The following is a 13,354-nucleotide window of genomic DNA, read 5'->3' as shown; positions in this document are numbered from 1 at the left end:
TAAAAGCTAAAATCAATACAAAATAACTAATTATTAAAATATTAATAATTAAATATTTAATAACTTAATATCTAATATTTAAAATATTTTCTCTGGGGTCTGCCCTCTCCTGAGATGACCTGTTTCTCATTTTCTGACTTGTACTGACTCACAAACAAAACCCCCAAAATTGTCAGTCGTTACCCACTAACAAGAATCTTTGTCTCACTTTGAGTTTGAGGCCAGCCTGGTCTACACAGCAAGCTCCAGATCAGCCAAGGCTACACAGAGAAACCCTGTCTTTAAAAACAAAACAAAACAAAAAAACAACCCACACACATGCACAAAAACCCTCAAAACAACAACAAAACCCCAAAACAGTAATATACTATCTCCAAAGTGTGAAAACTTACTGTCAAAGCTGACTGCTGTAAAAATGAATGACAGTGTCAGGCAAAAGTGGCACACGCCTTTAATCCTAACACTTGGGAGGTAGAGGCAGGTTAATCTCCGAGGTAGAGGCCAGCCTGGTCCACAGAGCCAGTTCCAGGAAGGTCAGGGCTATACAGAGAAACCCTGCCTGGAAAAAGAAGAATGAATGAGGTCGAGGAAAAGGGAGGTAGCGGAGACAGTGTTTCAGTGACCCTGCAGAAATATATTAACATCACCTGGCCAAACAGCTCAAGTCAAATCCTATTGCAGCAATACTGTGGAAGATAAAAATTACTCAATCACACAAAACTGTTAACAACTATTAAGAACTAGAGCAAAAGCCACCGAGGACCTTAGAAACAAGAGAATAACTTCTTATAACTTTTTGGGTTTTTTTGAAACAGTGTCTCTCCATTATGTAGATGCACTATGTAGACCAGGCTGGCCTCAACTGAGATGCACCCGCCTCTGCCAATCAAGTGCCTCTCTAACTTTTCTAGGAGATACAATCTCACAGCAAACTTTCTCCTCCTCTGGCTCTTAGAATCTTCCTGTCCCTCTTCAGCAGTGACCCTTAGCCTCAGGTGCAGGAGCTGTGCTGTAGAGGTATTAGCTGGGACTGGGCTGCACAACTCTACATTTTGATCAGTTGTGGTTTGTCTGTAATGGGCTCTGTCTGTTTCAAAGACAGGGACTACACTTACCTGTGGTGTAAGGACACATATTTAGAATGTAGTTAGGGAATGTGCTGCTTTAGTAAAGTGGCAGTGGTGGGTTCTCCACCAACCTCCATGACTTGACTAACCCTGGATAGCCGGCTAGGTTTCCAGTCTGTCTATTTAAGTTGTTCCAGGTCAGCCAGGGCTATATAATGAGACCCTGTGCCTCAACATATTAATAATTATAAAAATTTTAATTGCTAAAAAGCTCTCCCTAATGGGGCTGGAGAGATTGATCAGTACTTCAGACCCTTTGTTGCTCTTCCTGGGGGGGTCTGAGTTCTGTTCCCAGCACCCACATCTTTTTGGGTTGTTTTTTCTTTTTCAAAACAGGGTTTCTCTGTGTAGCCCTGGCTGTCCTGGAACTTACTCTGTAGACCAGGCTGACCTTGAACTCAAGAGATCTCCCTGTCTCTGCCTCCTGAGTGCTGGGATTAAAGGCATGCATCAATGTATATGTGCTTTTAATTTGTTTAAATTACTATTACTAAGACTAGACTCTCTCCCTACCCCTTTTGAAGGCAAGGTCTCACCATGTAGTCCTGATTGGCATGGAACCTGCTATGAAGACCAGGCTGGCCTCAAACTCAGAGATCTGTCTGATGCTGCCTCCAAGCAAGACTATACTATTTAAAAGGTTTAAAAAGTCCTATTTTGGGGACTAGAGAGATGGCTCAGTGGTTAAATGCCCTGGCTGCTCTTCCAGAAGACCTGAGTTCAAGTCCCAGCACCTACATGGCAGTTTATAACTGTCTGTAACTCCAGTTCCAGGGAATCCAACACCCTCACAGAGACACATACATACAGGCAAAACGCAGATGCACATAAAATAACAAAAAAATCATTTTTGAAAAGTCCTATTTCAATTATATGGCAAATGGCTTAGCATTAAGGCACATTACTCAGGACAGAACCATAGGCTAGTGCCTTGCTTGTTTGAAATTCGAGCTACCTACCTTACAGGGTTGTTGTGAGAAAAACTGTCAGCTTTTGAAATATGTCTCGAGCTCCTTGAAGGAAAGGCGCTATACAAATGCAAAACAAACATTAAGGATTATTTGTACAATCCGTATTCATCATCTCTAAACATTCATTGTAGCACAAATCTTTAAAACACCAATATTTAAGACTTTATGAATCCACAGGGATATTTCACAGATAGCAATGCCAGGTTGTTAACATCTTTTCTTCCCATAATACAACTTTACCATTGACACGGATAACATAAAGTAACTTATGAATGCATATGGAGAAGAGGACATGCCCAAGGAAACACACAGCAGCTGACAACTACCCAGCTAGAATGATGGAAGGCTAAGACGGCAAGGCAACTTTAGACTGGGGGAAAAATACAGAAAAGTTTCAAAGGAAAAGTCCCAGACAATAATTCTTGCTTCATAAACAATTTCATCAATTCTTTGACCTACACCTGACTGACTCCCCTCACCCCCCAAGACAGGGTTTCTCTGTGTAGCCCTGGCTGCCCTGGAACTCACTCTGTAGACCAGGCTGGCCTCGAACTCAGAGATCTGCCTGCCTGTACTGGGATTAAAGGTGTGCACCATCGCCGTCGAGCCCCAACTCCCTTTTTAAAAAAATTAGAGGTATTGCCCACAACTCTAGTCTCCTGTTATTTTTTTATTCTTGTTTTAAATTTTTTAAAATCTTATTTATTTTTATTTTATGTGCATTGGTGTTTGGCCATGTGTGTCAGGTCCCCTGGAACTGGAGTTACAGGCAGTTGTAAGCTGCCATGCAGGTGCTGGGAATTGAACCCAGGCCCTCTGGAAGAGCAGCCAGGGCTCTTAACCGCTGAGCCATCTCTCCAGCCCTAGTCTCCTGTTACAAAGAAAATATAAGTTTCATAGTTGACAGGAAGCAATTCAAAAAATCCCAGCAAATGAGAATTCCTATTTCACACTTACTATGTTCTCATAATACAGCTTGGCCTCATTGGTAGGTAAATGTTGGGTCACTAAGATCAAAACATTAGCACTTGAGCTAAGCATGGGGCTGCACACCTTGAACACAGCACTCAGGGCCAAGGCATTACTATGAATATGAGGCCAGCCTTGGCTACACAGCAAGACCCTGCCTCAAAACCAAAATCAACACATGAAAAGTCAAAGCATAAGCATTCAAACCAGAGCTGGCTTTGTAAATTCTCAAATCATAAAACTTATATTATTACTTTAAAACACATTCCTGAAAGCACCCGGAAAGATGACAAGAGGAGGCAAATGGGAGAAGAAAGAGAAGTAGAGCTGAGATTACAGGTTAGCAAGTGTACAGTCATTCCCAGAACCACAGCATGCATTGAAGAGAGACAGAGAGACAAGAGAAAGTGCATGCCTCAACACAGCTTGCAAGGAGCTGCGAAACTCCTGTGTGAGAAAGCCAGCAACTGCACAAGGAGCCCTGAAAGGCCAAGGGCATGCTGTTAGGGGTGGAGCAACCCCGCCCACTCCCCCAGGCTGGCTCAGCTGAGTGGACTAAATGCTGCACTGAAACACACTGACTTTAGGTACTCCATCTTCTATGGGAACAGAACACAGTTAAGTCAGAAGTACTCTCATACAAGGTCAAGGGAATTAATAACTGTGACAATACTGGGATTTTCTCCCTCCCTTCCATTTTCTTTCTCTTTCTCTCTCTCCACTCCCTTCATGATAGGTAAATACTCCAGTGAGCCACACCCTTAGCCCTCTGAACTTCACTTTGTGACCACATGGTTTTCAGTGAGCCTCAGGAAACCTGGGTTACGACTAAAACACTCTAAATACAGACCAGAAGCTTGTTAGAAACACAGAATCCCAGTTTCCATCCATAGGCTGAGAAGAAATCAACACTTCCTACTGGGGAGCCAGTGGTAGGTATAACCCTTCAGCCTCTGGAACAGAGCCTAGGGTTCAGAACACCCTTCCATAAGCCACTAAAACTTTTGTTCTAATTCTAATGGAATTACCTTCCGAAGAATTTCATATACCTCTGTATCTCAACATATAAGAAATTATCAACATAAGACAACTTAAGTAATCTACATATTTTAAAAAAACACAAGAGAGCCAGGGATACAACTAAAGGGTGACTGAAATCCTATCAGCATCATCTTCCAGGAGAATGAGACCAATACCATTGAGTAGAAGAGGAGGAATTGGACTCAAAGCAGTGTAAGCAAGGCTACAGGTGGGTCCAGGGTGCAGCTTTGCTAATAGCCTCAGCTCCAATCCAATGTTTCACTTCAGTTTCTAGAAAGGGGCAAATCTGAAAGAGGAAAGGGTATGCAAGGCTTCCTTCCAGCTCCAGTCTCCCCTGACAATCAGAGCTCATTGGCATGGTTTTCCAATTCTTCCTGGATGGTCATGGACATCAAGAAGCCTGTGTGTCATGGAGATGAGAAGGAATGGGCTTAGTCTGCATCTCATCTCTACATCCCCAGTGACACATTTCCATCAGATAGATTCAAAACCCTTTGCCACAGAAGCAAAGAGAGAAAGAACTTGTAAGATGTGTCTTCTCCAAGGAGAGATGGTACTTAAGAGAACTTGAGTCAAGTCAGAGACTTCAGATGCCAAGAACCAGAGCTGGGCATGGTAATGCAAGCCTAGCACTCAGAAAGTGACTCAGTTTCTCCTCTCCCTCACCCCATGACCCCACAACTCCGATATTAAAGATGAGGTATTCCAAGACTACCGCCGCCGCAGTAGATTCTGACTGGCAGAACATCTTAGACTCTAAACAGGTTCCCAACTGCTTATGGAATATGTAAGTTATGAACTGACCCACCAGCACAGGATGGAAAGGCAGTCACCTTTCCAGATTCCACTTGCTTCTCTTGGCTCAAAGAAACTGTTCTGTATCAAAGAACTTTACTTTTATTGTCACTTTTAATTCTGAATATAAGTAAGATATACCACCTGTTTTCTTAAATTTGACATCATTACTGGCTCTATGCAGGAAAAAAGCTTACAATTAATTACCTAGTATTCATTTTGTGTGTCTGAAAACCTAAATAGGGATCAAGAACCAAACTGGTTGCTAAGTCGTCGTTCTCACAGAGCTCCTTGGCGGACATTCCAGAGGACGGCACATAGCGACTCTGCCCTTCAAATCCTGAGTTACCATGACCTGTGGAAAGCAAAAGAAACTTGGTGAAAACTACTCAATCTGTTTAAAAATCCCCACTGCATCCAAACTGGCATCGTTAGCTGGAGTTACGTCAACCACTGTTAGTGATTAAGAAGTCAGCATCCCTTATCAAAACAGAAACCCAGATGCAGTAAATCCAACCACTGAGAGAATGTGGGCAGTTGATAATACCAGGTTTCCTAAGAACAGGGTCAAGGGAGTTGAGAGCTGGCTTTCTTTTCCTCTCCAGAAACAGTAAAGACAGCACACCAGGCCATTACAGACAGGGCTGAGCGAGAATGAAGCAAAAAGGATGCAGACAGTCATGAGGAAAGGCCATAAACATGGATCCCAGGAACCAATGGGTCTGAAGAAATTAAGTTGGTCGATATCCTCTTTTTATGGGCATCTAAGAACCAGAGGTTAAAAAACTTGCCTGGGATTAAGAGTTACACAGATGCAAGGAAAGAAGTGGAATGAAAATGAGAGGCTGATGTCTACCTAACTTCTGTTTGAGAGCATTCTCAATGAGATAACGTAATGGATAACGTAAGTGGTTGGGTCTCACTGTCGAGAAGCAATGCAGACACTGCATGCCCAGGAACAAAGCTTCATCAGCGTTGAAGGCTGATGGGTACAGTGTTCAGTCTGCTCCTGGAATTAGCACATAATTTACAAAGTGCTGAGGAGAATGAGACACAGCGGGAGCTTTAACCTTTTCATCCATTCTTTCACAAAATAAACACATGAGTCCTTGCTAAGGAGTAGGTACATGATTTTTGCAATCAAAATATTTGCATGTAGGACTGGAGAGATGGTTCAGTGGTGAAGAGCACTGACCACTCTTCAAGAGGTTCTGAGTTCAATTTCCAGCAACCACATGGTGGCTCACAACCACCTGGTGCCCTCTTCTGGCCTGCAAGGACACATGCAGACAAAACACTGTATACATAATAAACAAAAATAAATCTTAAAAAAAAAATATTTGCATGTAGGCATGTGAAAAGTTATCTAAGAGGCTGGAGAGATGGATCAGCCATTAAGAGTACTGGCTACTCTCCCAGCGAACCTGGGTTCAATTCCCAGCACCTATACAACAGCTCACAACTTTCTGTAACACCAATCCCAGGAGATTTGAGACAAGGTTTCTCTGTGTAGCCCTGGCTGTCCTGGAACTAGCTCTGTAAACTAGGCTGGTCTCAAATTCAAAGATCCTTCTGCCTCTGCCTCCTGAGTGCTGGGATTAAAGGCATGCACCATCACTGCGTGGCATGGGATCTGATTTCTGAAGGCACTGGGCACATATACAGACATACAGGCAGGCAAAACACCCATACACATAAAAATCACAACAACAAAAAGCAGCCTAAATTGTTGCCTGGGTCAAACCTAGAGCTTCATGCATGCAAGATAAGCACTGAGATATATATATATATGTCCTTAAGACTAAACCTGCTGCATTTTCTCAAAGTTGTGTTGAAATACAATTGATCTTCAACACAATTCACCAGGTGAAACAAACAATTCAATGGTTAATAGATTCACAGAATTGTTCCCTCATCAACATCTCCCCATCTCGACCCAAAAGAAGCCTTTCTTTCCTCCCCAACTGCTCAGACCGCAGCAACCATTAATCTCCTTTGTTTCTTTCGATTTGCCTGTTCTGAAAACTTCACATAGTGGAATCAAAGTATATGTGGTCCTCTGTGATTGGCTTACCAGTATTTTTGTCCTTAAGGTTCAAATACTCAACTGCAGCTGGTACACATCTGACCTGTTTCCATTTGGGAACTATTATGGGTAATGCTGCCACAAATCTCTGTATAAAAATACTATGTGTTCACAAAGTGCTCCCAGTGGGGAATCTCATTTCTACCAGAGTTGGGGAGTCAAAGGCTCCCTGTCCTTGCCAACAGCAGGTACTGTCCGTCATCTTGACTCTAGCTGTCCAGGTGGCAGTGAAGTGGCACTGTGGAGTTTTGATTTGCATTCTGTGCTGACTAAATAAATATGCTACTGGCTGTTTGTGTATCTCTGGAGCAATGTATCTACTCAGATCTTTAGTCCATTTTAAAGTTGGACTCTGTCTTTTACCTTTGTGTATTCTGGAGATGGCCCTTTGTAGATGCATGATTCGGAACTAGTTCTCCTACTTTGCGGCTGTCTTATCACTTTTTGATAATTTCCTTTAACATGTGGTTTGTGATTTTGAATTTTTTCTTGTTTCTTGTGTTTTTTTTTTTTTTTTTTTTTTTTTTTTTTTTTTGGTTTTTCGAGACAGGGTTTCTCTGTGTAGCTTTTGCGCCTTTCCTGGGACTCACTTGGTAGTCCAGGCTGGCCTCGAACTCACAGAGATCCACCTGCCTCTGCCTCCCGAGTGCTGGGATTAAAGGCGTGCGCCACCACCGCCCGGCTTGTTTCTTGTGTTTTTAATGTCCTATTTAAAAGAACACTGTCTAATGTCAAGTCAGAAAAATGTTGCCTTGTGTTTGCTCCTGGGACTTTTAACTTTTCACACACATAGTGTACCAGGTTCTCTTCACTCTGGATACAAAGATTTGATTCCCCTTCATTGTATTTATTTTTTCTGACCTCTATTAAAAACAAAAAACAGGCTGGGGATGCAGCTAAATGGGGAGGGGAGGCACTTATCTAGAAACCACAAGCTTTAGTGCTAGCAAACCCTCCTACCTTTGCGGACAGATGCAAACTCTGAGTTTATTCTGGTTCTCAAATCTATTCCAGGACCACAGATGCACTGATCATCCTTGTGCTGATTACTGCAGCAATTACAAAGTTTTGTTTTGTTTTTTTTAAAGATTTATTTATTTATTATGGATACAGAGTTCTGCCTGCATGTATCCCTGCATGCCAGAAGAGGGCACCAGATCTCATTATAGATGGTTGTGAGCCACCATGTGGGTGCTGGGAATTGGACTCAGAACCTCTGGAAGAGCAGCCAGTACTCTTAACCACTGAGCCATCTCTCCAGCCTGTTAAGGAAGTTTTGAAATAGAAGAACCATAGGCTCCTATTCTCTCTGTACTTCCCCTCCGCGCAGTCTCTCTGTCTCTCTCTCCTTCCTTCTATGAAAGCTCTAGAAAGGTAAAAAAAAAAAAAAGAAAGAAAGAAAGAAAGAAAGAAAGAAAGAAAGAAAGAAAGAAAGAAAGAAAGAAAGAAAGAAATAGAAGAACCATAGTTTCTTAACTTCATTTCCCCAACCCCAAACATTGTTTGCTATTCTAGGTTCCTTGAATTTCTGTGTTTTAGGATTTGTCATTTTTTTTAAATATGCCAGTGGGATTGTGACACCTGAAGAGTATTCCCATTTCTTGTCTAATCAATGAACAAGCAACGTGTTAGTGCGCCTATTTGGTCTTCAAATTTTTTTCAACAATGTTTTTCAGTTTTCAGATATACCTTTAATACTATGTAGATTCTTATTGCTATTTTGGGGTGGCACTGTAAATGAGATGTTTCTGTTAGTAGTGCTCAGGGCTGAACCCAGAGCTTCTTACATGACAGGTAAATCACTCTATCACAAACCTACATCCTCAGTTTTTAATTTTCTCCCACCTCCCCATGGTTTTTCAAGACAAGTTTCTCTTTGTAGCCCTGGCTGTCCTAGAACTTGTAGACATGGCTGGCTTCAAACTCATAGTGATCTGCCTGCCTCTGCCTTCCGAATGCTGTGATTTTTTTAAGCAAGGTTCTTGCCATGTAGTCTAGGCTGGTCTTGAACTTTAGCAATTCCCCTGCCTCACCCTTTAGAATGCTGGGATTAGTAAATAAAATTTTCTTCACTCTATCCCTATGTTTTGCTTGTTGTCTTCTTTCTCCTTCTTTTCCGACCCCCTGCCCCGCCCCCCCCCTCCCCCCCAGACAGGGTTTCTCTGTGTAGCCCTGACTGTCCTGGAACGCACTCTATATCTGTAGACCCGGTTGGCCTTGAACTCAAGAGATTCACCTGACTCTGCCTCCAAGGTGCTGTGATTAAAGGTGTACACCACCACTGCCTGGCTTGTTTTCTGAGACAGAATCTTGTTATATAGCACAGGCTGACTTCAAATTTAGGCAATCCTCCTGCCTCACCCCGACAGGTACTAAGATTACAAGCATGTGCCACTATGCCCAGCTCTGTACTTCATACATATGTATATGTGCCTGTGTGAGTTTCTGTAAACCACATACATGTGGGAGCCTGCTAAGGCCAGAAGAGGGTCTAGACCCTAAACTTAGGTTCTCTGAAAGAACAGTAAACATTTTTTTTCTCCAGCCCCACACTTCATTTTTGATGCATGAAACAGTTTTCTAAATTCACTCTGCAGCTGCTGTTCAGAGAGAGTAAGATAACATGTCCAATGTGCTTGTTCTAACTGACTCCCTGGGTATGTGCGGGATACAGAGGTAAAGAAGGCAGGGTCTCATGTAGTCCAGGATGGTTTTGAACTCACTATGTAGCTGGGATGACCTCTATCTTCATCTCCCAGGGCTAGAATTATAGGCATATGCCATCATTAACTTCATTTGTAAATGGCTCATTCAAAGACTAACTCTGAGGGGTCAGGGAGATGGCTCAGTAAGCAAAGTGCATGCTGGGCAAGCATCAAGATCTAAATTCAGATCTCCTGCACCTACATAAAAGCCAGGGGTGGTATCATACATTTGGATAGGCTGAAGGGGTGGAGTTAGAAGAATCCCTGGAGCTCACTGGGCATCCAGTCTAGTCAACCAAACTGATGAGCTCCAGGTTCAGTAAGAGACCCTGTCTCAAAAAAAAAAAAAAAAAAAAAAAAAAAGATGGGTATTTGCCACCAAGCCTGATAGGTTAACCTGAGTTCAATCCCCAGAATCTACATTCTGGAGAGAACTGGCTTCTCTGAGCTGTCTTCTGACATCTACATGCAAAATATTACCCATGCATGACACTGCACATACGTACACCAACACATACACACATTAAATCATTAAATAAAATTTTAAAAAATTATAAAGAATGGTAAGAGACTTCTGGCTTCTACATATGTATCACATGCACACATACCACATGATCAAAACAAATACAAGTATGGTCTAAGGAAATGGCTCAGTGGGTTGATTTTGGATTCTCTACACCCGTATAAAAGTTGGGTACAATGGTGTAGTGTCAACCCCAGCACCAGAGGGAGTTGGGGACATGGGGACAGAGAAAGACTGACCCAGGGGCTTAATGGCCAGTTAGTCTAGCCAAAAGAGAGCAAGCTCCAGGTTCAGTGAAAACACTCTGTCTCCAAAAGTATATAGTGACAGAGGAAGGCATATGTCAACCTCTGTCCTCTAGACCTATACATCCACATTCAACCACAACCACACATGCACCTTAAAAAAAAAAAAAGTAGAGAATGACGAAGACACCCAACATCTATTTCTGCCTTCCTTCCACACACATTCAAGAATACTTGAGTACATTCGTGCATTCACCTAAAGGAACATATACACACATGCTCGAGCACACAGGAGACCGTGTGTGTGTGTGTGTGTGTGTGTGTGTGTATGCACGCCCACACACTCTCATACATTTTCTTCAGTGCTTAGGAATGAAATCCCAAGGCCTTGGAGATGGGATTCTAGATAAATGCTATATCAGCTGGTTTCCATCTTCAAACTGGTTTTCTAGTATTTTTGTGAAGGATACTTTTGTTCACATTCAGAAGCAATAGTAGTCTGTACTTTTCTTGTGATATCTAGTTTTGGCATCAGGGTAAGAAAATGAGTTATAAGCATTCCTAAGACTTTCTCAAGAATGGGTATCAATTCTTGAGACATCTCAGAGAATTCACCAATGAAGCCCTCTGGGCCTGAGATTTTCATTGTGGATAATTTAAATGACTACTTATTAAAAGTTTATTTGGGTTTATTTCTCCCAGACTGGCCTTGAACCCACAGAGATCCTCCTTCCTCTGCCTCCCAAGTGCTAGGATTAAGGTATGTATCACCTTACTCAACGTGCTTTCCTTTTTGATTTATGAGGGTGCACTAGTAAATCTGTATTGATTCTAATCTTTACTCTATGGTAGAAATTTTTATGAATTCAATCTTTTTAAGTTTGCTTACTTTTGTTACATGGCCTGGCATATGATGTGTCCTGGAGAATATTTCATGTATACTTGAGAATAATAAATATAATGCTGTTTGGTGAACAGAATGTTCTACTAGTATCTGATTGGTCTAGTTGATTTACAGGGCTGTTTCAATCTACCCTTTGGCCCATTGCTGGGCCCACTGCTGAAAGTGGATTGCTCTAGTCCCCCACTTCCTGCTGCACTGTCCACTGTTCTCGTCAGTGCTGCCAACAATTAGCTTTGTGTGTTGTGGGCCTGGTTTTAAGTCAGGTTGACCATCTCTAATACTAATACTTTGTGCTCCTTCTCCTCTGCCACTGGCTCTCTCTGCACCGTTCAACCTGCCCAACAACATTTTGCATGATGCTGTCTTCTCCACATTCTGTATCTTCAACAATTCAACTTAATCTAAACCTTTTACTAAAAACTTTTATGCATAAGCAGAGGCCAACAATTTTATTCATAAGTTGCAAAAGTGCCTAGTTTTCTGGCCAGAGCAATGGCACTGAGAGGGCACAGTTGTCAGCCTCTGCGGAAAGGTACCTGGGGGGAGCTGATGACCACGCAGGGAAGAGCTAGTTAGTTTTGGGTTCCCTCACATTCTTAATTTCTAACAGGAATTATGCCCAATTTTCCACAGAAACACTGATCTGAGCAGATCTGGAAGGAGTAAAGGCACCTGAGCCCAATGAACAGCATCAACTCTTAGAGCTAAGGAGAAACTACAGAAAACAGCAGCAGAGCCCCAACACAACTGAGGAACTTCCATAGTGGCTGACTGATGTTAGGAAAAGCAGAAATTAAAGAGTCACCCTTAACATGGGCAGATACTTCTGAGTAATATTCCTGTAATACTCAGGCATAGGCTTGTTCTAGGATATTTTATTGTGGAGAAGAGTTAAGAAATGGGAACCATCCTACAATTTCTTCAACTCTCAGAAAAGTAGCCTCTTCCCCACCAAGAACCATAGAGAGTCAGAAGTAACTTCTTACCATAGGATTTCCCTGTAACTCAGCAGTCCATGAAATCTGAACAGATGACAAGGACTATGAGGATACCCTAAGGGCCATCTCTTCTCCATCCACTCCTCATATAAAAGAGGTAACTATATGGTCCAGCTTGCTCCATGAAGCATTTATGGAAGTCACAGCAAGGCATTTCTTTATACTTAAATATAAGAAATTCAGTAGTAGCTAGCATTTTAAAACTCCTACAGAACAGATAAACCTTCTACAAGTTATGAGCATCACAGATATTACATAAAGCAAGAAACTTAAGTTTTATATTTTACATGATAAGAATCAAAACTGCCATTGTGTTTGTAGTCCCAACTACTTTGGAGGCTGAAGCAGGAGGATCACTTGAGCCCAGGAGTTTAAGTCAAACTTGGGCAACATAATGGGACAGACAGACAGACAGACAGACACACACACACACACACACACACACACACACACACACACACACACACACACACGAAAAGAAAAAGGAGTTAAAATGGACTTCTGAGAATGCAAAGACTACTGCTGACTGTGAGAATAGAGGCACCTGGACGCTGAAGGGAACAAAGCCGCACCCCAATCAAAACAGTGAGATGAAGCGTGTACATACATCTGTTGGACCGCCTCTCAACGGCGTTTCTGCCAGTCTTCAGGGTGTCCTTGCCCGCGTGCTGGAATTTGGAATGATTCTGCTGATGGTCATTAGACAACTTGCCTCCATTTCTCCTGCCATTCACCACCATGTTCTTGGAGTCTCCCAACCACTTCATACCCACAGACAGCCTGACCCAGGAGCATTTAGTCACTCTCTTCAGATAGCTTAGAGAATAATTTCAATGTTCTCTCCTAACAGAAACAAAACATGAAAAACAAAACAAAACGGGGAGGTAAATATATGAAAGACCATGTCAACAGACTGTAAGAAAGACACACAGACCACTCTTGTCTCCCTTCCACCACCACATGTCAGTATCAAGTGGAGTGTCCCAAACT

The 13,354-nt window shown here is 42.3% G+C and overlaps 1 protein-coding gene across 10 annotated transcripts in view; it reads right to left on the bottom strand.

Annotated features, from left to right (window-relative positions):
- The window catches only part of Kmt5b (lysine methyltransferase 5B), a 50,967-nt gene that overhangs the window by 20,835 nt on the left and 16,778 nt on the right, over window positions 1-13,354 (bottom strand). For 9 of the 10 annotated variants that reach the window (XM_015999024.3, XM_006980503.4, XM_076556399.1 and 6 more), the window contains exons 2-4: window positions 12,972-13,207; window positions 5,111-5,258; window positions 2,087-2,155 (exon numbers count right to left, since the gene is read on the bottom strand). In XM_015999024.3, coding sequence (XP_015854510.1) covers window positions 2,087-2,155; window positions 5,111-5,258; window positions 12,972-13,131 — 377 coding nt within the window. In that variant the 5' untranslated portion in view covers window positions 13,132-13,207. The remainder of the gene's footprint in view (window positions 1-2,086; window positions 2,156-5,110; window positions 5,259-12,971; window positions 13,208-13,354) is intronic. The other variant, XM_015999025.3, reaches the window with a different exon arrangement.

The sequence above is a fragment of the Peromyscus maniculatus genome, chromosome 1 (genome assembly GCF_049852395.1).
Source record: "Peromyscus maniculatus bairdii isolate BWxNUB_F1_BW_parent chromosome 1, HU_Pman_BW_mat_3.1, whole genome shotgun sequence".
NCBI classification, from domain to species: domain Eukaryota; kingdom Metazoa; phylum Chordata; class Mammalia; order Rodentia; family Cricetidae; genus Peromyscus; species Peromyscus maniculatus.
Note: the sequence above shows the minus strand (reverse complement) of the source record. Positions and strands in the feature narration are given on the sequence as shown.